Below are 25,238 nucleotides of genomic sequence, written 5' to 3' on the forward strand. Positions count from 1 at the left end.
ACTGGCTGAAAACTAAAGGATTCATGAAATGCCATGGATGCAAAATGTGCCAGATAGCCAAACAAACAAAGGAAATAACTTTGGCTAACAAAAAGAAATGGCAAATAAGACAATGCATAACGTGCAAGACACCTTTCACTGTATATGTAGTGGAGTGCCCCTGTCCCATGCAATATGTGGGCAGCACGACTGTGGAACTTAAGAACCGCATTTTACAACACATGAGGGCTACAATTCATAAGGACCGCTCCAATGCCATAGCCAAGCACATGGAACTCTCACATCAGGGTGATTGGCAAAAACTGAGATTTTATGGCATTCAAACTATAGCAAAAGGTGAGCGGGGAGGTGATCGTGCAAAGAAACTGAGACAAGCAGAATCTAAATTTATAATCAATCTGAGGACCCTGCATCCGAATGGGTTGAACCAGTCGGAGGAACTTCATGTGCACCTATAACTTGACAATTGAATTAGAACTATATGTATAATTGATTCTTGAATATCATAATTATGAGTTAGCCTTTCGGAAGGCGGTACAAAGTTAGGAACACTTCAGCTTAATGGAAGATGCATGAATCAATGCAATTTTTTGAGCAACATTCAATGTATTCTAATATTAGAAAAGGGTGCATTCTATTTTATTTTTACTTTTTTTCAAACTTTTGGTTAAAACTACAAGGACCAGAATCCTTAGTACATCATGTGACAGGAAATGCTTTTGTGTTTGGGAAAAAAATGTGTTTAAATGTTTGTGGGTGTGGAACACCCAGTGATCGTGAGCAAGGTGGAGGGACACCGAAACGCGTAGATCTCTGCGCCTGTTGCCCTTTTTTGAAATAACTGAAATAAAAAGGATCACTGTTTGAATCCAGGTTGGCTGTGCGACCCGTTGTTTTCCCTGGTTGGAAAAGTTTGGCAATATATATATATATATATATATATATACACACACACATACATCCTCACAAATAGTTATTGAAAGAAGCTGCAAAGCGCTGGAAGGGAGTCTTAACCAGAAGTTTTAAGCTGCCTAACGCGTTTCATGCGTTGACCGCATTTCATCAGTGGCTTGCTGGTCGTGAAAACAAAATTGCAAACGTTTAAAACCAAGTGGATCTGGAAAGCTTCCCCAGTACAGCGCCTGCAGCTTCTTTCAATAAACGTGAGTTTACCTACCTGCGTGTGGCTTTTCCAAATGGGCAAACTATTTGTGAGGATGTTTTACGGCCGGTCCCGGTCGGGGAAAAGCTCTGCCATAACTACGTGGACCTGTGCACTTGTCACATGAGGCAGCACATCGAGGGCAGGAAGGACGTGTTGGGAAGTCGTATTGTGCAGGCGCTGTACTGGGGAAGCTTTCCAGATCCACTTGGTTTTAAACGTTTGCAATTTTGTTTTCACGACAAGCAAGCCACTCACTGGAGTAATACCTGATGAACTACAATGACCAGGAGGCTCGGCCTGAGCCAACGCCCACCAGGGCACGTGGTTGCTGTTCAATTAATGCTGAAAGCTGCTTGTGGTGAACTATTATGCCTCTGATAAAATGCGGTCAAACGCATGAAACGCGTTAGGCAGCTTGAAAACTTCTGGTTAAGACTCCCTTCCAGCGCTTTGCAGCTTCTTTCAATAAACGTGAGTTTACCTACCTGCGTGTGGCTTTTCCAAATGGTCAAACTATTTGTGAGAATATACACATACATATATATGTACTTACATACATATATACACACATACATTTACATACATATATATGTACTTGCATACATATACATACATTTACATACATATACATACATATATATATATATATACACACACATACACACAGGTATTTTAACCCTTTTGTTAGTACTATCTGAAGAATTTCTCCACTGTAGCCTGTGCCTGTAGGCTGCATAGTATGCTTTTTAAGTGTTTCTACAGGCTTTCCTGAAGAAAGGCAAACATTTAAACTTGAGAAGATATCTATTGAAAAGTGCTCCGGGATTTACGCCTATGGGTGGAACAATTCAAATGCTTATGACTATCAATGGAGAGCCCCTTAAAGAGAAATATAACACCACCTCTACAGGGAGTTCGAGAATCTTCATATCGAGCACTGGCATCTGACATCTGACATCAACCTTGCCACCAGGCAAAACCTTGGAAGCGTTTCTGCAGCAGTAGACTGGTAAATGGGAACCTAGCCCAGCTTACTGGAAGAAAAGGATTTGACCAGATCAAGGAAGGAATGGATAAGTGCAACGATTTGAGACCTAGACTGCAAAACATTTTGGTATATGGGAGAAGCAATACTTTATCATGATTCCTATGTTACAAAGGATCCTCACCCTGGATCTTGTAACATTCATAAAGCAATTTCTCGTTTATGGCAGTTATAAATAATTGGCTAGCCTTTACTGCAAGGTGATAAAAAATATTTTGACAAAAATCAGAGATGGGAGATTATATTCCCCCAGGTATTTCATTTATATAGTCCTTACTACCCCTGCATTTGGGCATTTTTCGGTGAGTAGCATGTTACACTGGACCCCAAAGGTGGATTAATAGCGGATTAGTAGAGGGAAATATAAATTGTTATTGGAAGTGGTAGACATTCAAGTCTGTTAGTTGGATGAATAGGATAAAGACCATAAAATATAATTAAGGATCATATCGGTCACCTGCAATTCTTGACATGGTTTAATATCCAACAACTTTGTAGTTAGCACTAGGTCTTATTTGTAACGTATCGCATTAGATTTTATTGTTTTTTTTTTTTAATTGCTGAAAAATATGCGAACTAACCAACAGCACTGGATCCACAACTGTTGAGGGTGCAAAAAAAGGAACAGAAGTCAGCAGTGTTCTGATCCCTTGTATAACAATCTAGTATAATTCCAGCAGAGCCGCAAGATGCTGTGTCAATGCCAGCATAGTAACATGATGAGTGATGCAGAGTAGCTCTAAAACAAAAAGATCACAGATCTTTAATTGCACCGGGCAGGAGTACAAGTAAGGAATCAGGGGAAGTTTTTATCCATTAGCAAGTTATTGTCAGGGTGTGGTCAGTTACATTTTTCTTTTCTTTATCACTAGTCAAGCCATTGTCCTCAGGACAATACATAGAATTTTAATTGAGGTAGGAAAGCATACCTATAGTGTCCGTGTGTATGTAACCTGGTGTGATGGACTGCATTACTTTGGCACTGTGGTTTAAAGTTACAGCTCCTTGATATTCATCGGTGGAAGAAGTTCATTAAGGATATCTAAGCAGCTTGAAGTACAGGTGTGAGTGAAGTAAAACACTATGCATGCCATCAATGTAGAACACATCAGTGTATGTCGTTAGTTTTCTAGCATGGCAGTACTAGTGCATGGTGTGAAAATAAAATCTCTTAACGTAGTTTCACATTGATAGTGAGCTATGGTTTACATAGCTAGCTATAACGGGCTCACTTCAGGTTTTTGGGGGGTTTTGTAATATTAATTTTGCTTTAGGAGTATATCATAAGTATCCGAGATTTAAAAAAAACATATGTTGATCTCTAATGGGCAGAAGTCGTCACTGGATTCTATACTAGAGCGATGCAGAGCTATTCTGTGATTCTGCACATAGGAAGGACTTGTCAGGTAATTTTGAGTCCCAGCCTGTTTCATAGCTAAAGACATTTAACAGTAAATTTTTCTCTTTTCAGTTATAAAATAAAAAAATAATAAATACAGCAAACCTGAGCTATTGCACTGTCCATCGAGCCATTTCAAAGGTTGCTTCAGACTATACCCAAACTTACTTTTATACTCCACAGTTCTCCTCCCAGAAGTTGGGGACAAATAGGCATCTGAAAGTCCAAGTTCAGCATTGTCTTCATTCAGTGTGTTCTGTTGATCGTTTTCTTCTGATTTGAAATTTTGCTCACATTCCTTGTCCTTAAAGTAAAATTGCTTCTTGGCAGATTTCAGCATCTGAATGTAATGAGAGTCACTCATCGAAAAATCTACTTCTTTATCATCTACAGGCTGAAGATAAAATGAATCTATTTTTTGGCCACCAGTGGTGTCATTTCGATATGTATGATCAGTAATTTCCTAAAAGAAAAAAAAAGAAATGAGATTCAGAAATGTTACTGTCAATGTTTTCCTTCCTAAGAGCATTGATATTCTGGGACACTAAATATTAGTCTGTAAAGCTTCCCTCCTTCCTGTACCCCACTTTCAATTCCTGTATTTGAAGTATACATGCATACCTGATCACATACTCTCAGGAATGTCTCAAAAGAACAAGCATTTACAATGCAACGGTTTCGCCTTTAAAAAAGTTAGAGCTATTGGCATTGTAAATGACAAAATTTGTATTTATGTACAAAAAGTGTGAGTCCCGTTGCTCTAGGGGAAACGTAATATACAGTCCCATATCCAATGGTGATTAAGACATCCACTTTCAACAGATTGTGGGACAAAATAGATCTGAACTGACGTGCATAATGCAAAGTTTGAGTTTACAGAGTACCTAAGCTGTAAGATTCATTAATACCGGCCCTCATATATGCACCCCTCTAACATTACTCAGTAATGAGAGCCCAGATTCCACTGTTGCGCAAGAGTGGAATGAAGGAGCCAGGAAGGTCCAATTACTTGAAAGTGCCTACCACCGCTCTTATAAGTATCAACAAATGCCACCTTAATGAAGTCACTGAAGGCTTTACCCTTCCTTTAATGAACTCTGGTTGGGCTTCTGGGCCTAGACGCAATCTCAATAGCTTGGTATGCACAAGTGAATCGTCATTTCTATCAATCAACATTGATGATCCTTAACCACGCCCTCCATTTCACTTGCTGGTACGATGAAGCACACAGAATCCACTAATAAATTCAGTGCAACTGTCAAACTTCAAGTAAAGTGTCAAACAAAGGAAGTGGGTGTATAAATAAATGGCAAATCACGCAGACCTTCCTCTCCCAGCCATACTTCTGTAAATGTGTTAAAAGTCAGTTCTCTCGGATTCCATACTCCCTTTCTATAAACACTTTCTTCCAATTGATTCAATGTACACATAATTTAACTGGCAGCGTTCAAATATAGTTATTTCCAGAATATGTGTAAGGCCATATCACGACCAAATTGCATTCACTTATGAAAAAAAAAATGCAAATAAAAAGTGTATGTCAAACTGCAGGCACATGACGTGTGAAGCAAAGTAAACAAGTGGCATTCGTCTGCTTAGACTAGCGAAAGCACAGTTTACATTTAAAAAATCCAGTTCCTCACACTGCAAGCAAACGAAACAGCGCTCACGTGCACAGAAAAGGCAACCCACAACGTGGCCCGAAATGACTGCGATCTCAAAACCATTAAGATACCAGTCACAACAAGGCGCCGGCGGGCGTCGCGATTAAAAGGCGAAATTGTTTTCTAACACTTCAACTGCAGACAGGAAAAGCAGTGATAAAAAGGGATTTTTTTTTTTAATTCATCGCTTTCGGTCATCGGGTCTCTGTGTTTATCAATTTGCATGTGGGAGTAAACTGTATAGTCCAGGTTACTTTGTATTGTAGTACATGTACTCTTACAACATACAAAAAAATAAACGGAAATGAAAATGCCAAAACTCAGGCACGATAGTCTTTATGTCTGAGCAGTTTAACATTCTAGAAGAGGAGAAGCCCCTCCGTTCGGGAGGGATAGTGGAGCCATTCAGTAATGGAGTTGGGGGCAAGACGAGCCCCCGAACTCTTAAGGGCGTGGGTAACTCGTCCAGGCTGTGTGATTCTGTGATTTAGAGGGGGAAGAGGAAATCATAAAGCGTAACGAGAATGCAAGACAAATAACGTACGAGCCAGTGAAATAACTCACTTTTATAGACACAGACAGCGATGCGCCTTCCCTTGCTTCTTAAAGCCAGGCAGAGGCCGGCGTCAGTCAGTCAGCCGCAGCTTTGAGGCCGGTCGCAGCCCTGAGTCTGAAGCAGCAGCAGTTCCCCTCTGGGGCCCACACGAACCACCACGAGGAGGCGGGAGGAGGGACCAGCGCTGTGTCAACGCTGAAGGCGGGGCGGGGAGGAGGAAGTGAGTTTAAAATAACACGCATCTGCTGTCTGGCGGATTCAAACTCTCTAAAACTTTAAGACATGGAAAAACAACAGCCCCAACTTGTCCCCGACCCCCCCCCCCCGGGCTATGACAGCCGAGTCTGTACCTGAGCAGCTTGGCAGGGCCTTCCTCACAGCATCGAACACAGACAGTGGGAGGGCGGAAGGGAGGTGGCACGGACAGTGGGCGGGCGGGAGGGAGAAGGCAGGACAACGGGAGGGAGAGCGGGGGAATCACAGCATCGAAAACATACAGTGGGCGGGCGGGAAGGAGGTGGCAAAGACAGGGGGCAGGCGGGCGGGAGGGAGAAGGCAGGACAACGGGAGGGAGGGGGATAAACAAGATGTTAAGAAACCAGGTTGGACAGCATCGAACATTGACAGTGGGCGGGAGGGAGGAGGCACGGACAGTGGACGGGCGGGAGAGAGAAGACTAAAAAAAAACAAGGGAGAGAGGGAGGGCGAGGACAGGGGAATGAATGGACGGGGGTGGGATGGGAGTGCGTGTAGGGATTCGGGGCGTGTTTTTCGTGCTCTCCCCTTCCCATTGGCTGGAAGGTAAAATTCCAGCCAATGGGAAGAGGAGAGGGCGGTACTTAAAAAAAGACACGGAAACGCCCCCGAATCGCGTTTTCACGGGGAGAAAGTGATTGACGCTGATGTCTTCCAATGGCTAGCCTCCATTTACGGAGCTAGCCAATGGAAGACAGAGGCGGAACCAAAGCCCCATATCTAGGACATAAGATTTCGCCCTGGGCGGAGCAACTGCTACGCAGTTGCTACGGCCAGGGCAAAACCTAAAAAGTAATTCCATGTCAATATCTGAATTTGCATGTGAAGTACATTAACGCTGTCAGAACTAAAAAAATAAAAGTATTGGAGTCAGTGCTCCAACGCAAGCTGTAAGATCAATACAAACAGGCATCTCCAGTGAAAAACGTGTTACTTGTACACTGTGGTTGTCCAGTATTGTTATCTTTAAATACATTCATAAGCTAGAATGATATCTGAGGTCAAGCTGTGAGTCTCACAGTAACTTGTAGTAAGCAGTACAATGCTGTATTGAGCTTTGAAAAGTTTACAATGACCACCCAGTTAACATATACATATCATTTGAGAAGAAGTTAACTTCAACCAATCAGGAGACAGACAAGTGAACACCACTCTAATCAAGGACAACCATAGCTTGGATTTCTTAGCATATGTTTGAGGTTAGATTATGTTCCATAATCATGTAGATCCACCCCATAATATATTCCAAAAAGAATGTACTCACAGGCCATGTGCGTTTCCTACAATGGCTGGAAGCACATAGTGTTTGTTTAAATACCCGTCACACATCAAAAGGGCCATTGGTGTCATGCTTCTTCATGGGGGGTCTTCCCGTCCCACTGCGGGACGGGGCGTGAATGGGTTGGCCAGTTCGGGCTGGACTGTTCCCCTGAGGCACAGGGTATGAATGATTTGCATATGGCCATGTCTGAACTGGGGTGGGGGAGTTAGTTAAAGCATGATGATGGATTAAACCCAGATAAGTTGGCTGGGGGTGAGTGTTTGATTTGCTCAAAGGCTCTGTCCATCATTCCCTTTGGTATCGCTTTGTTCGCCCTAAGTTGGCAGGGTGTGCCCAGACGTGGGTCTCTTGTTCACTCTGCTACAGGATTCAAGATAGCCTGGCTGATAAGGGTTATGAACTCGAAACCAGTCCCAGGAGGACATGGCTTGGCAGTTCGGGCTGGACTGTTCCAATCAGGCACAGGGTCAGACTGATTTGCATATGGCCATGTCTGAACTGGGGTGGTGGAGTGAGTTAAAGAATGGTGATGGATTAAACCCAGATCAGTTGACTGGGGGGTGAGTGTTTGATTTGCTCCAACGCTCCGTCCATCATCCCCTTTGATATCGCCATGCACAAGGCAGCAATAAAACATATTGAGGATTCTTCTCGGAGTCAAGTTCTGGTGATTTTTTTGAGCAAGAATATTTTCCAGAACATAGAGGACAATGAGTAAGGATAAAACATTGAACGACCTAAACCAAAGCTCAATGTACATCAGAAACATCTGAGTCGGGGAAAAATATCCTTAGGGTAATAAGGTGCAGAATATACACGTATATATTTGAGGAATTTATTCAGAGTAACTCTGATCACAAGGAAAAGGATCACTGTACATGGTTAAGACCAAATATAAAATCTATGTGTGACTGGAGTTGTAGCGGTTTTCAGAAAGAGGACGTGGACTGTTAATTCTCTGTGATGTAGTTCTTTAAAGACATGAGTTTTCAGTTATTTTCTAAAATGGATACACAACGGCGAGGGGTGGGGTGGGGGGGTGGGGGGGGGGGGGGGACAAACATGAACTTCAGGTTCAGTCCGACAACTGGGATATTAAAAAGGTGAGGATTCCAGAGGTATAGGTAACCATCAGAAATTAGGGATATTTTTGATACAATTGAAACTTTTCCATAAATAGCCAAGAAAAAGATCTGACCTGTATTAAAGGTTGAATAAGATTTTCATTTTCTTCTCCAGCTACATTTCTTTCGATAAGTCCGGATTTCGATAATCTGGACTCTCTGGCATTAGTGAAAAATGAATGTAGAACAGACACTCGTCTGTCGTCTTCACTTCCATGGTTTCCTTCTCCACCAACATCAGAGCCAACTATGAAAAGCAGAGCAGTTTATTAAAAACCTGAAAACGATTAATCAATTTTAAATAACTCTACACGTATTCAATTATTGACATACCAGTTTGAGAGGAAGTGATGACCTGACCTTCAGCTGACTTTCGGAATTTAGAATCTTCATCGGAGTTGCCACCTTCCAGGCGAGGCCTGGAGCTGTTCCTGTAATCTTCAGCCACCTGCTCATGAAAGGTCCACAACAGTTAAATTTGTTACCACAAAATGACACCTACAGTAACCGACTTCAAAATTCACAGGCATAGCCTTCATTGCCAATTTCTTAAAATGTTGCTACAATTGGTAAAGAGATGCAGACTGTCATGCATGGATCGATGACACACAAGAATGTCCAAAACACCTCATTGTGGATTTTTAAGAATTGCAACTAGTTACTTGTTCACACGTCAACAACAACAAATATTTGAAAGCTACTGGGAAATAGACTCTGAACTAAAAATACTTAGTCACAACTGGCAAAGATACTTTTCTAGTGCCGTACACTACTGACAAAGGATAACAGAATATGCAAAAAAATATAGAGTGAGTTAAGAAGGAGAGTACAACTGACATCAAATGTCACAGCAAGCTGACTCTTTATGGAGGAGGGACTGTCCACATTAAGCATGTTATCGTAAGCTTGCATGCAGAGGCAGAATTTAAGGAATGCGATGGAGTGGCATGCCGGAGTAACCTACACATTTTGACTAACAATGAAACTTGTACTTGATTGACTGGATTAAAGGAATCACTCTCAGCCATATTTAATTTTTAAAACCTATGAGTAATGTAGAACAAATAACATTAAGAAAGAGTGGCTTTGGTTTTTACCCTAATGGGCATTTGCTGTTCACGTCCACTGCTTACTCACAGCATAAAAGACATCTTGTATATGTGATAAATTACGTCAGACAGTGAATAAGATCATGTTTAACACGGACACTGTTGGAGCGCTTTTCGATAAGTACACATGTTCTTGGGCATGCTGCTGAGGAACAGCACAAGACGCCAAAATGTTACGCAAAATAAAAATAACTTTCTCAAATTATTTAAAACACAAAGGTACAACACAAACTGCTTACACCATCAGTCCAATTTCAGAAATTGAAATGGTGGGTAATTTAGGAAAACATCTTAAAATAATTTTTCTTAAAATGTCAAACCTATTCTAACAAAAATAATTACATACCAACAGCCTCGGAGAATTGCTACATAGATTTCTCAGGATTGGTTGTTGTACTTGCTCAAGGGGATTTTCCCCAACTTCGTCGTCACTGGCAGGGTCAGATTCCATACCAGTGGCTTCCACACGAAGACACAGCATCTGAAAGTTATCCTAGAACATAAAACATGTTATTTTCAATCAGTATGCTTGAAGTTGTATTTAAATACATCTTATAAGTGCCTTAAGTATTGGACGTGAAGGTGAAAACACTTATCTGTACTATTACTGCCATTTTTAATAATTGCAAGAAAAGATTAATCAAAATTAACTATTTCAATCCATACACAAATGTACCTCGAGAATCATCAGGGGACAGGATTTTAATGCAAACCATGAGTATGACACATAATATGCTAACAGTGTAGACCTTCTTGAAATTGATCTGCAGCTAAGAGAAAAACTCAAAAGTAGGGTACGTGCACAGCCACACCAAGTACACAGATTATGTCAGAATCTATCATGACTGTCATTTTGTGACAAACAAATGACTCTACCACTCGTTCTTTTTCAATCCCACTAATAGGGTATCGATCAAGGAATAGTTTGTTACCAAACAGAATTTCAAAAAGGCTCACTTTTGAGGGGTAAGGCTATAAAGGTCGCTATTATTTGTGAATAAGCACATTGAAGAACAAGGGTATAAAATGAAAACAGGAACTGAAGGAAGAGATAACAGCAATGATTTTCAGCCATTAAATCTGAATAGAAATGCTCACATGAGCATAGTCCTGAAGGAGCCAGCACACAGGCAGCGAACAGTCTGCACTTCCAGGGTCGCACAGGATAAGCCTCACTTGGGCGTACCATCACTAGAAAACTGCTCTTACAACTTTGACATAGAATAGCCACTTTACAAGAGTGCTGATAGTTCCTCTGGTGGTGGTGACCCACAAAATAAAAAGATTAATCGGACATATCCAACTAGTTCCTATCTTGCAGCAGAGCAGTGTCTTAATAATGTAAATCTATGGGTGGGAATAGCACTTTGAAGTAGGGCGTACAGGAGCTATGTTAAAGTGTCTTCAGAGTCATTCTGAACACAGATGAAATTTATTAGGCCAGATCGAACTCAACCACATTTTGGATCCCCAAAAGTGGGCACCGATTTCCCGTTAGGTTCCATTTTGTGGGCACATGTGTGCACCACACCTTTTAGTTTCCTCAAAGAAACAATTTTCTGAACAGTTCATGTATTTGTAGTAGAAATAGAAAACCGACATTTCGGACAGCCATCAAAGAACTTCTAATTCAGGCATACTTGCAAACTTTCACAATGCCCTTTTGGGGGATTGATGTGTCATGATGTAAACACGTTTGTACTGCGAAGAAAATCTGAGCTGTATTTGTACAAAAAATTGCTAGGAATGAAAGGGCAAAAATCTCGCCCATACTATTAATAGAAAATGTTGTATAGCTTTGGTAACCTTTGCTCTATAACATACTTTGCTACATCAGTAATTTTCTTATCTTTGAATTAAATCCATCGCTCTGCCATAGAATGGGGAGACTAGAAATAAGCAACAAACAGTTATGTGTTATGTTAAAATAAATTTATAACGCGCACATACACCGAGGAGGTTTCTTGGCGCTACAATGTCTTCAGAACCAAAATTCGAGTGCATAATTAGAAGGCCTAACGAAATAGCCAAGTTTTAAGACAGCTTCTGAATTTAAGAAGAGTGTGACAAAAGCATATGTCAGAAGGGAGAGAGTTCCAAAACATGGGTGCCGGGACAGCAAACCTGGCACCACCAGTGCACTTTAGTCTGTAGGAAGGCGGAGATAGCAGTTTGTGGGCTGAACGAAGGTCACAGGAGGGAGCATGCTTGTGGATCAGATTATTCACAAATTTTGGACTTTTCCCATTGAGGGCCTTGTAAATGAGGCACCCAACCTTAAAGGCGCAGCGCTGGATTATAGGTAGCCAATGGAGTTGTTTCAAGAGGGGGCTAATGTGGAGATGTCTGGGGTGATGAGTAATCAAGCAAGCCGCCTGGTTCTGAACCATTTGTAAACGTTTGGAAAGATAGAGGGGAATGCCATGGTAAAGAGAATTAGCATAATCAACATGGGACATGACCATAGCAAGAATCACCTGGATTCGAACTTCATAGGTGAGGAACCTGCAGATCTTTTTATTTTCCTAAGTTGGAAAAAGCAGGTAGAGATCACTGACCGATCTGAGCCTTCATCGTGAGGTCCTGGCTGATAATGACCCCTAAGCTTTTGGCCGTGGACGATGGAGAGGGAGCTTGGCCAAGATCCCTGGGCCAAAAATGAGGGCGCCAGGGGTTCTTGATACCTCCAGTAAGAACAAGCTCTGTCTTATCCGGATTGAGCTTAAGATGATTGCTGTTCATCCACTGACTGATGAACAGTATGGTGGACTGAAAAGTGAGGACGGACTCCGGAGAGTTACTAATAGGAAAGATGAGTTGAAAGTCGTCTGCATAGTTGAAGGTGCAGACTTCACGTTCTTTCAGAGCTCGGATGAGAGGGAGAAGGTACAGATTAAATAACAGGGGAGAGAGCGAGGAACCCTGAGGGACTCCACAGGAGATGGTCACTTTGGGAGCAATGAAGGGTGCTGTGCTGACTGCCTGAGATCGATTCTCCAAGAAGGAGATAATACAGCCAAGGGCGGGTCCCGTGATTCCTGTGTCTCTGACACGATCGACCAAAAGATTGTGGTCGACCGTGTCAAAGGTCGCGGAGAGGTCGAGCAGGACAAGGGTCTGCGGAGTTATGGTCCTGGGGGAGTAAAGAGGAGGGTGAGTCACATGGCATGTCCATGGTTTACATTCCATGGTGCCACACAGACATCGTGTGGCATTGCCAAAATGCAACACAGAACACAAGAGGCGCATCTCACCCAACCCCTTCAGTTGCTGAATTTTCCAGTCATTGGCATTAGAAGATACACAAACTGAGTTGGCTTGTGGAAACTCAAAATCTAGATGGAACTTGGCACTTCTTGGAATGCAGGTTCTTAGGTATGTAACCTTTTCTTCTAACAAACACTACATAGACCCTGTGCACAGTGTGTGTGAAAAAAAATCCCCAGCAATACCAAACTGTTGTTGAGATACCAAACATAGGAAAATCCCAAACACATTCTCGCCTAGCCATATTCTGCATCAAGTTTGTGTCATGGTATGAAAAAAACCTAAGCGGCAGCCTTCCAACTCTTCTGTCAAGGTAGTCTCCTCAAGCTCATAGCAATGTCTATTTGGCAAATAAGAAAATTAGTTATCTACCTGCAACTGCAGTTATCCATTATTGGTATCTTTCATAGATTCACATGCTTGACTCATCACCGTAGTCGAGGTGAGAGTCCACGGCATGGTCACAAAAGTAGTTAACAAATCAAGAATCATTCCTAAGGTTCCGTCCCAATTTCATTTTAACGAACCTGTGATCCTTCATATATTCTTCTCAAATCTGTCATCTCTGGCTGAGAAATCTCTTCACACCCAAGACATCAAAAGCTGTCGTAAGTACTATCTGCAATGGACAAAGCAGATTCAAAAGGCTGATGAACTGCTGGTCTACTATGCTCCTCAAAGGCCAGGTACCTCAGTTACGAAGGCAACCATTGCACAATGGATTGCAGCTACCATTTAACTCTGCCTTGTTAATGAGAGTAAACCACTTACAGTCAAGACTACGGCACGTTCCACTAGAGCAGTATCTTCCTCTGTTGCTCTTTCTGCTGGTGTCCCATTGGACAAAATATGCTGTGCTGCAACGAGGAAGACCACGCATGTTTTGACATGGCATTACTGGCTGGAGTTGGCAACCAACAATGATGCAGCTGTGGCACAAGCGGTCTTACAGCTTCTAGTCCTATAAGTTAAGCTTCTAGTCATAGAGGTATTTTCTTTTTAGCTTTGTGTATCATTTCACAATATGTTATCACTTTTTGATTTTCATACATATATTTATTGTACGCTAATTGTACACGTTACACATCATCCTCTAAGGGTGTGTGAATATACCAGTTAATTGTTGCAACTGCTTGCTTATCGGATTTAAGCATGTGAATCTATGAAATATCCAATACTGGATAAGAGAATTAGTTACTTACCTATAACAGCAGTTATACAGTATTGCTATCTTTCACAGATTCACTTGCAACCCACACCCCTCCCCTGAGAGGCCTCCCTTTTTAGGTTTCGCCTCGTCGAAAGCTGCGCACCGCGCAGCTTTTCGGCGAAATCGAATGTTTACAGTATGTGGCTTGGGAATCCGCCCTCTGTTCCATTGGCTAGCTCCATAAAAGGAGGCCAGCCATTGGAACAGCGATTTGTCCGTCATGGCCGGAGCAGATTCGTGGGCGTTCCGGCCATTTTTACTCATCCTGCCCCTTTGACAACGTCATGGCGGTGGTAGGCGGTTCCTATTTTTTTTTGGGGACGCCATGTTTTTATCATTTGCCGCCGGAAGATGTCCAGGTGAGTGCGTCCTTGTTTCTTTCTCAACCCTCTTTTCACTCTTTGCCTGTTTGCCTCCGTTATTATGCATGCGCGACACCACAACCTTCTTCCTGTCCCAGGGCAAAGCTATTCTGTAAACACAGTCAGGAATGGGAGGTGCTAGTCTTCCCCCGTCCCCCTCCCGCTGTCAGTGTGTGCCCGTTCCCGCCCCCCTCCCGCTGTCCGTGTGTGCCCGTTCCCGCCCCCCCCTCCCGCTGTCCGTGTGTGCCCGTTCCCGCCCCCCCCGCTGTCCGTGTTTGCCCGTTTCCCCCCCTCCCGCTGTCCGTGTTTGCCCGTTCCCGCCCCCCTCCCGCTGTCCATGTTTGCCCGTTCCCGCCCCCCCTCCTGATGTCCGTGTTTGCCCGTTCCCGCACCCCCCCTCCCGTTGTTCTTGTTTCCATATACACAGGTAGTTGCTCATGGAGCGCCTCCGTGTGGTCCCGGGTCTTGAGCAGCTCCCGCAGGTCGGCCTTCAGCCGTGCTACCTTGAAGCCGGCATCTAGGCACTTGTCGAGCAGGCTGCCCAGCAACACATTGCACCTCACGCTGCCCCGAAGGCGCAGCCTTTCCCGGCAGCATGGGCAGCGGGAGAGCCCTTCGTAGCCCCCCCAGGCACAATTTGCAGAAGGAGTGTCTGCAAGACAGCGTCACCGGGTCCCAGAGGACGCCGCGGCATGAGGGGCAGCAGAGGAAGTCCATGGCAGGACGTGCCCTGGCAGCGCGAGTAACGTCACAAGGGTCAGAGCCGCATCAGTGGCATCGGAGCTCGCTATCAGTCGAGGCACATGGCACTGTGCCACCTAACGAAGAGCACGGCTGTCCAACGGAGGCACAGATGCCCAGTGACATCAGGGGGGTCTCTTACTCTGTCAACACGTCCCTCCGAGGGCTGGGTCCCTTCACTAAACTCTGGAAAAGGAAGCCCAGTCTGTAGGCGCTATATACATGACTTTGTTTCCACTCACCAACTCAATAAACCACCCTACCGCCAACTTTACTTGCAGTTTCTTAAGACTCGAATCACCCTCCCAATGTGACCAGGAGAGAACAAAGGGGCTGCTGTAGCATCTGCCCTGCCGGCTCCAGGCCCTTTCAACGCGGCCTCACACACCAGTGACAGCTAAAATGGTCCAAGCTGGATACCTGGTCTCCTCCAGGCGCTCACCCGGAAGGATGCATTAGAGACCCCAGGGTCCAACAAGGGGAATACCCTAAGAAGGTGGCATCATTTATGTTGTTGCTTCGTGAGCGAAAGGTGGGGAGGGGTATATTTACAGATGAGCCGTTACCAGGGTAAAGATGAGGAGTCTGGCGTGGGGGAGGGGCAATGGGGCAGGGGACCCCGGTTCCTGAGGTGGCCGGTTGGGGGTTCCCTCACCAGCCTATTCCCTCCAATCCCAGGCCCTCCTCTGCCTCCCACCGCCCCTCCTACCTCGGCAAAGACCCTGTGCCCACCATGAAGGTCTAAAGTGGGGCTCCGGTTGGGTTTCGAGGAATGAGGCTGGAGCCTGGATGGGCTCTCGGACCCGCTGCCCTCAGGAAGACTCGAGAGTTAAGCTCCAGGGAGAGCTTCCTGTTCCAGCCGAAGAACAGATTTCACTCTCACTCCCACACCAGTGTCCAGCACCCACTGCTCTCTGCCCCCTGTAAAGCCCAGACACAGGTGCTCCTCAGCACCCTCCTTGGTGTGCTTGCATACACCATTACACAGAGGCGTGTGATGGGGAACAAAAGGCAGGCATGCTGCAGACATCCTGGGATCAGCCGAGTGTACCCCACCCCGCCCAGATGACTCTGGGGTTCCTGCTGGCTGAACCCTGACGGGGCGAAAGGGACCAGCCCAGCAATCCTTCAATACCAAACCTCCTTACCCACCCTGCAGTTTGCATTCCAAGCAGGGTATATAGCGTCCATTTAAGTTAAATGATAACATACCAAACAAAACTCGAGCATCACTTTTATCGCCGCAAAAAAGAACATCAGTGGCATTTGGCATCTTTTTAAATCCCGAAAGCAGGAGGTGTGTGTGGGGGGGGGGGCTGTGTGGGGGGGAGGCTGTGTGGGGGGGGGCTCTGTGTGGGGGGGGGCTCTGTGGGTGTGTATGTGTGGCATTTGCGAGAGATTAAGCTATCGGCATTGTAAATGACAGTGCCATTTATTTATCTGTTTTCAAAACCAACACATAAATAAAAATGTTGTCATTTACAATGCCAATAGCTCAAAATTTTGCAAATGCGAAACCGTTGCATTGTAAATGCTGGTTTATTTTGGGATACTATCCTCACCTTAGTGCTTGAAAATCTGTGGTATTCAACCTCTCGTGGGAGTGTCCTACAGGGTGCCATCACCAGATTGGTGATAGCTTAAGTTTGGTTCTTTTTTACAAAATAATATCGATAGGCTATTGCAAGGACCTTTTCATTGCATTGTAGTATAAGGTTTTGTTTTTAACCACTTTTGTGATAGTACCGTGGGACTCCCACCTCGACGACAGTGATGTTTCAAGCAAGTGAATCTATGAAAGATCCAATACTGAATAATGTGTTATTCTTCCTTTAAGCAGAATCCTGTTAACTGGATTGCAGCACTCACCGAAGAATGATATGTATCAATTGTGACACTGCACTGCAAAATTCACACACTGGGAAGCACTTACAAAGGCAACTATAAGCTAGCAGCCAATAATGATCAGATCATTAACTCAAGTGGCTCAGATCCCTTTTCGGACCAATCTGCAGCTGCATCTCTTCTTTAGATTGATATAGTATGATGACAAAAACAAGCTGGTGGTGTGTTGGGGTGGCTACATGATGGCAGATTTAAAAACCAGGCTCCAGTGAACATGAAATATGCTAATGCTTGTGGATGCTGGCACAGCCAAATGCTTGGATAAAAAAAACATGCATTGAGAACTCCACACCAGCAACAAATCTAGCCAAAATAGGCTAACGTCATAATTGCTTTAGGGGTCCTGAGGCAAGTAGGGCTTACTAGGCCTCAACCAATGTGGTGGAGACTTTTTTACACTCCTGCACCAATGACTGACCTATTCGGGTTCCTCAAAAGGGAGCATAAAGTACACCTTTCCAGCACTTAACTAACTAGCAAGGGAAGAAGTCCAAGGCTTCTCAAAGAGGTAGTGTAGAGATGGACACTCATATCCACAATCACACAATAAAACCTAACAATTGTCCTGCCCAGTGCTTTAAGTTTATGAAAAAGTAAAATTACTTTATTATACCAACTATGTAATAGATAATGCAAGGGAACACAGAGTTCTAATAAGATGCGAGTTAAGCCAACAGATTTATCAAAGCACATTGCCGAAAAGTGCTCAGAGTAATTTGTGAGCAGGTTACCGTGTCTGTGACATGCAGGTAAGTTACTGTTTAATTTCCCTGGTGCAGCGGGAACCCAGCTAGAGGGCCCCACTGGGTGTGCTACATTCATGTAGCCTTACACATGCTCAGCATTTCAAGTGGACCTGGAGTAGCCACAGACCTTCAACGGAATGGCTGCAATCGCTAGCAGTGAATGTCACAAATTCACACAAAGGATGATGAAATCTCACACAGGTTAGTAGTGAGGGCCCAGACGGGGTATAGGTTATGGGAGAAGCCATCACGTGTCACAGTTCTTCGATTACTAGCACAAGAGACTGTGGGAGGCGGTTCATGTTTCTCAAAGTCAGAGCAGAGGCTCAGATTCTTAGGGGGAGGCAGGGAAACCCACTTCAGCAAAGGTCAGCTAGTGTAACATGCTTTCTGATTGTGGGTGACCGTGAGCAGCAGTCACACTTGAGGTAAGTTGTGCAGCACACCAGACTCAAATAGTGTGTGCAAATGTGTGGGAGAGCTGGGGGTGCAATGAGCTCACCCCAGCTCTCAGGTCAGATCCTGCAAAGTCCTTGCAGTCAGCTTGTCTGGCAGTTACCCCTTCCAGGTCATCAAAGCTGGGCTTCTCTCTGGGCAGACTTTACCCTCAGGAGAGGCCTTCACTCCCATTTCTCAGCTGGTCAGGAAGACGGCTTTCAAAGGCACAGTCAAGTCTCTCCTCCGGCAAGCATTTGCAAACTTTAAAGAGATGTACACTCGCCTCCAGGGGGCAGGTTACCAGTGACACCAGCCGAAAATCTCTAGAGTATACCTCTACTGAGGGGCGTGGCCAAGATGGCAGATGGGTGAGACACGTTTTCGTCTCTCTCGGCTCCCTGCCGGAGGCCCCGCTAGCAAAAGTATACCGAAAATACCGATGGTGGTGACCGGATCCAGGAGCTGAGGGCTCAGCCGTGAGCTCTGAGGCAGCGCGGCCTCGCTGTTGGTGTGGGAGCAGAGCTGCCTGAGAGGGGAACGCTGGGGCCAACTCTTCCTGCCACGCTGGCCTGATCTGGGCCACGGCGAATGCCTGTTGAGATGCTGCGGTTCAACACTATACTGGTAGCGCCTGGCGGCTTGCCTGGACTGGCGTGCCGGGGTCCCCCCTGAGCCTCTGGAAGCTACGCGACCCCCTTTCGAGACCTGAGGCGGAGCAGCTCTGTGGGGAGACACTAGAAGCGGAGCGATGCCGGGCCTCCCGTGTCCGGTCTAGACCGGGTCCGGAACGAATCCCAATGCACTGCAAGGCCTGTGGGATCCCGGAGAACACTTGCACCGCTGGATGCTGAACTGGCCGGCTCAGCGGGAATCGCCTAGGCCGGTGTGCCTGGGCCCCATTAGCTGCTTTGGGCCTGGCCGTCACTGCGCAGCCACGGAGGTGTTGGGATGCTGACAACGAGGGACAGCAGGCCTGGGTCATTGATCTGGCACAATCGTGCACCTTGCAGGCCATGTGCCCCGGCCTCGACTGCCGGAGCGGGACTGCCCCGTGTGAAGCCCCCACGGAGAAGTATTGGTTTGCCTCCTTAACATAATTGATTGGAGAGGGCAGAGGCCACTACTGGCTGCTGTTCCCGAGAAGGACCCACGAGGAAGCAGTTACAGATGATGCGGTTTTGACCACAATTAGCATAAATATATAGGTAGTACTGTTCTCTTAAACGGAAATGTCCGCACATTCACTAGGCAAAAAATAATCTAACAATAATTGAGCATGAAAAATACAAATGTTCTACTATATTTCTGTACAAGGGTGCTCGATTAGCCCCAAACACCTACTACCTAACGGTGTTGTCGACAACTCAATGTGTAACCAATTTGAACACAAAAACGGAGGCTTTTACAGCACACCACTTGTCCTTATTTAGTCCTGATTAAGTTTATCACACATTGTGGGTATATATAACCCTATACTACAAACTGAGACAATTGAACAATATTAAATCAAAAACTGAAATGCAGAAAAGTAATTCTTCTTGCTGTACAGCAGTCTTTATTCATATAAAAGTACTAAAACTCCCAGTACACGATTTGCCGACACGTGTTTTGTCTTTTGCTTAGACTTTTTCAAGGCATGAACGTAGAAATCAACAAGCCGGGATTGAAAATGGACCGCATATATTCTTGCGTTATAGTACGAATACCAGATTCCCAGTCTGGATATTTGTATTCTCGATTCAGTTCACAGTGTCCTACATAAAACCACGAACACAGTCCTGCTGGCCATCCATTGGATCAGAATAGTCCAATATGCTTCAGAGCAGGGTGCGGGCAATCATTTGGCCCCTCGACTCCTTCACATCCTCTATAAAATGTATTACACGGTCTAGTTCAGTGATGAATAAAACGCTCCACGTAAAAGAGTTCAAATTGCCCGTTCTTTGCAACTCGCTAAAAGGACCCTTATTAATGTCCCTGCTCCAGTAAGAGCTATGATCTTTTAGTCAGCCAACTTGTCCTCCTTTAATGTTCATACGAAAACTGTACTGGCGTTCCCATCCACAGGTTACAGCGGTGGTTCCCAAAGTGTGCGCCGCGGCACCCCAGTACGCCGTGATGAGAAGCCAGGGGCGCCACGGCGCCGCCCAGGATGTGGCTCCTTTGTGCTGAAGTGATCCCAGCCCTCGCCCTCTGCATTTAAATGGCTCAATTAAGAGCTCGGTCGGTGAGGTTACGGCGGCCGAAATGGCTAAGCTGTAGCTGCATAAAGGAAGAGATAGATAAGGCGCTGGCCGGGTTTTGCTTAAACTAATGCAAGTGAGTTTTAAACCTCTGCAGGGAAAAACAAAACTGAAATAAAGAGCCCTGGTGCATTTGCAAGAGTAGGTGCTTTATTTATGAAACATATGCCAAAAAAGACAAAGTTCCACTGTGATGCATGACCCAGCAACCCTGGTCAGTTCCTAATCAGTTTTTACTGACCGCATGGAGAGCAGTGTCATGCTTCTTCTCGAAGTGGAAATTAGATGAAGACGAGCACGCTGGTTAGGATACCGGCATGAGTAATAAAACCCTGAGAGTATATTACTATTTATATAAACAAAGAAATGCTATAAAAAAAAATACATGTAGCAATTTTTAAACGGCATGTTAGCCTGAAACTCAAAATGCATCTGATGCTATAACTCACTCCTGGCGCTTCAAAAGAAAACTGCATTACTAACTGGTGTATGTTGCTCGTCTTCATTTTATTTAATTACGCAGTGTATTTAAAACATACTGTATTTTTCAATCAACAATCTGTAAAATCAGTCCTCTAATTCTATACCAACAACTGCACAACTTTACTGGTCTACCATGTGTTTCTATCCTTAGTAATCTGCAGGGCAATTTTAGTCCGCTTGTTGTTCAAGTTTATTTTACTCCTTACTTTATGCATAGGTATTTCACTACTTATGAATGTAAGATTGTAAGGATTGGCGGCATCACCTATTTTTCTTTCATCAACAGTTCAGTCGATCACTCAGGTACGTGTATAGCGCACCTACTCACCTGTAAGGATCTCAAGGCGCTGCTGGGGGGGTGGGGGGGGGGGGGTTGGGAGTAACAGAGTGTTACTGCTTACAAAGTACATTTTCCCAAAAGGAAGAGGGAAAACATCCATGGCAAAGAAAGTGTAACCATTCTATTCACAGCAGGCGAGTATAATAATAAAGGCTTCCTCTGCAGTTAGCCCTCTTTCTTTGCTGCAGCAGACAAGGTAAGCATCCCTCTTGCCAGCTTTCTAATTTTACTTGCAGTTGGGTGGGTGGGTGGGTACAGGGTCAGGGGCCTGGTGGAGAGTGTTGGGTGGGTGAAGGGTCAGGGGCTTGGTGGAGAGCGTTGGGTGGGTGCAGGGTCAGGGGCCTGGTGGAGACCGTTGGGTCGGTGGGTGCAGGGTCAGGGGCCTGGTGGAGACCGTTGGGTCGGTGGGTACAGAGGGGAGAAGGGTGCAAGGGAGAGGGGAGAATGGTGCAATGCAGAGAGGAGAAGGGTGCAAGGCAGAGGGAAAAAGGGTGCAAGGCAGAGGGGAAAAGGGTGCAAGGCAGAGGGGAAAAGGGTGCAAGGCAGAGGGGGAAAGGGTGCAAGGCAGAGGGGGAAAGAGTGCAAGGCAGAGGGGAAAGGGTGCAAGGCAGAGGGGGAAAGGGTGCAAGGCAGAGGGGGAAAGGGTGCAAGGCAGAGGGGGAAAGGGTGCAAGGCAGAGGGGAAAAGGGTGCAAGGCAGAGGGGAAAAGGGTGCAGAGGGGAGGGAGAGAAGGGTGCAATGGGGAGGGGGAGAAGGGTGCAAGGCAGAGGGGAGAAGGGTGCAAGGCAGAGGGGAGAAGGGCGCAAGGCAGAGGGGGGGAAGGGTGCAAGGCAGAGGGGAGATGGGTGCAAGGCAGAGGGGAGATGGGTGCAAGGCAGAGGGGAGATGGGTGCAAGGCAGAGGGGAGATGGGTGCAAGGCAGAGGGGAGATGGGTGCAAAGCAGAGGGGAGATGGGTGCAAAGCAGAGGGGAGATGGGTGCAAAGCAGAGGGGAGATGGGTGCAAGGCAGAGGGGAGATGGGTGCAAGGCAGAGGGGAGATGGGTGCAAGGCAGAGGGGAGATGGGTGCAAGGCAGAGGGGAGATGGGTGCAAGGCAGAGGGGAGAAGGGCGCAAGCCAGAGAAGAGTAGGCCGCAAGCCAGAGAAAAGAAGGGTGCAAGCCAGAGAAAAGAAGGGTGCAAGGCAGAGGGGAGAAGGGTGCAAGGCAGAGGGGAGAATGGTGCAAGGTAGAAAAGGGTGTCAGGCGAAGGTGGAGTAGGGTATAAGGGGGAGGGGGAGAATGGTGCAAGGGGGAGGGGGAGAAGGGTGCAAGGGGGATGGTGATGAAGTTAACAATTTCCCCCCCCCCCCGGAAACATTTCAGCGGAAGCCCATGATCAGAGCTCACCCCACGTAAATTCTTGTAACGCCACAGAGCTCCTTGAGCCTTTCTCTAGCCTGGTTACTTTTAGTGGGAGTGCTTTATACTACTCTATGATGGTGTTGTATGCATTGAGATGTACTTTATAAGATCTTTGTGATTGCAAATAAAGTTTTATGACAGTGATGCTACTCTCTGAATCCTTCATCACGTCTAGGCTTGATTCTTCATGTAGACCCGTGGTTCCCAAAGGGTGCGCCGCGGCACCCCGGTGCGCGAGTAAAAAAATGGTGGGGAGCCACGGCCAACTGACAATTAGGTCAAGGAAGCTTGGGAACCACTGGCTTACAGTAATACTCTTGTGGAAATAGCCACAAAATGTCACCCGTTCTTAACCTGTGTGGTCCAACCATAATACGTTGAAAACTTGTAATCTTCAATAGCTTAAGCAGATCAGCAGGTCACCACAATCCCAATTTGTGGATGGTGTGCTGTAAAAGCCTCCGTTTTTGTGTTCAAATCGGTTTTGACCACAAGTTCGCTTCGGGCGGAAGGAAGGAACCTGGGAGACAGTGGGTCCGACAGAGCACATCATCCAGCAGCGGAGGCCCCTTTAGGAACTGCATCTGGCCAGAAGGTGAGGAGAGAAGGGGGTGGCTGCAGCAGTGGTGGGATGCACCCCCTCTCCCTCCTGGGACTACCCCCCTTGACATCAGCGCACTTCATGGAGGTCGGTGGAGGCCCCCCCTTCCTAACTATCGTTTGTGTCTGTGGGAGCAACTGAACTGCCTGGTGTGTGGAGTGGTCTTGGTATCTCAGCACGCAAACTTAGGACTGCACTGGTCTTTGGCCCTTGGGCCTATGTGCTGCACTTTCTGATAGAGGCCCGACTCCCCCGTCTGCCCTGTGGAGGGAAGGAAGGTCTACCTACTCCAGCATCGAACGTAAACCCCCCCGACCCAGTGGACCTTTCTTCGCGCAACAGGGTTGGGGGGTATGGGTGAGGGGCTGGTGCCCCAGCTGGGCCTCCCCAGATCTACTTTAATCCCGGAGATATAGCTGCAGCTGCGCCGCTGCCCACCCAGTCACTAGATTAGCTTTGTGCATGACCCCTCCCCACAGCAGGGGTTGCTGAGTCTCATATCATGGCTTCAGGGAATACCAAGAGAGACAGTACAGTAAAAGACATGCTCCTTTGACCTTCAGGCTCTACAGCTGGAGATCCGAGCCTGCCTGCAAACAAGGAGGATCCATCAGAAACCACTCAAGCAGAAGCACCGGTCACTCAATCATATTTAGAATCACTCTTCGCATCTCTGCGATGACCTTCATTCCTTCAAAAAAGAACTGGCTGGGGAGCTCCGGGAGGTCAGCCAGGATGTGGAGGGCCTGTGGGACAGAGTCCTCACCCTTGAAGATCACGAACAAGGGGATGAAGTCATATAACAACTCCAGCAGGAGATACTGCGTCTTTATGACCAGCACCTGGACCTCCAGGGGCACTCAAGACCTCGAAAACTGGTCCTAGCACAATAACATTCTTATAAGGGGCATTGCTTCTGGGGGCGGAAGGATCGGACATCGTTGCCTTTGTGTTGGAACTCTTCAGGGATATCCTGGGTGCTGGTCCTGAAGTGAAGATCAAGATAGACCGTGCACACACAGTAGGACCTCGGAGGGCCCCGGTCGGTCCCCCTTCGGATATCCTCACTTGCGTTAACAATTTCACCATCAAGGAAATCATTAAGATAGTCAGGGACAAACACCCCATCCAGTTCCAGGGTCACTCTCCTCTCTTATATCAAGACTTGGCATTATCCACCCTTCAGAAGCGTAAGGACCCGGCCGGTAACCTCCCACCTGCATAAGCTCGGGGTGTCCTACTCCAGAGAACACTGCTTCCATTTTTTTTTCTCGCTTGGATGGGAAGCTTCATCTGCTCTGTTCCCTGGATGAGGTGCACAAATTGCTTGGCATAAAGGACTCTTCTTCGGAGCTCTACAGCCCTGAGAGATAGGGCCGTGAGAGGAAGGAGCTTTGTGCCCTGGAGGGCCCACGATCCTCCCCGCCTGGACTCCAACCAGATCCCGATACCATTGCCAGATAGAGAAAGGCGGTCCTGGTTCCTCTGGCGGGAGGCTTCGCAGGGCTGACGACCACTTCAACCTCTCCATGCCCACCAGCGCCTTAGGAACCTTTTCACTTCCTTCCTCATTAGACCCGGTGACACGATGTACACGCGCTCTTCATCATCATTCTCTCGCATTCGACCTCAAAGTTCTTGCCCTCGGGACAGCCAAGACTAATTTATTGCAACCTAGGGATCTACCAAAGCCACCACTTACACTCAGTCCCAGACTGACTACTTAGTGATCCTCCTACTCCACGTTAAGGGGCTCAACCACACATTGAAGCAGAACTCCATTCTTTCCTATCTACAAAACTCTGGGGCACACATTTGTCTACTACAAGAAACAAATCTACTCTCTAAAAACCAGCACAGACTTCGCTCAAAGGCATTCCCACATCAGTTTTTCTCATCTC

The 25,238-nt window shown here is 46.1% G+C and overlaps 1 protein-coding gene across 2 annotated transcripts in view; it reads right to left on the reverse strand.

Annotated features, from left to right (window-relative positions):
• CEP192 (centrosomal protein 192) overlaps positions 1–25,238 on the reverse strand; it is a 2,224,848-nt gene that overhangs the window by 1,917,713 nt on the left and 281,897 nt on the right. For both annotated transcript variants that reach the window (XM_078687485.1, XM_078687486.1), the window contains exons 8-11: positions 9,946–10,092; positions 8,824–8,938; positions 8,565–8,737; positions 3,778–4,072 (exon numbers count right to left, since the gene is read on the reverse strand). In XM_078687485.1, the coding sequence (XP_078543611.1) occupies positions 3,778–4,072; positions 8,565–8,737; positions 8,824–8,938; positions 9,946–10,092 (730 nt within the window). The remainder of the gene's footprint in view (positions 1–3,777; positions 4,073–8,564; positions 8,738–8,823; positions 8,939–9,945; positions 10,093–25,238) is intronic.

This window comes from Lissotriton helveticus, chromosome 4_1, assembly GCF_964261635.1.
Source record: "Lissotriton helveticus chromosome 4_1, aLisHel1.1, whole genome shotgun sequence".
NCBI lineage: Eukaryota > Metazoa > Chordata > Amphibia > Caudata > Salamandridae > Lissotriton > Lissotriton helveticus.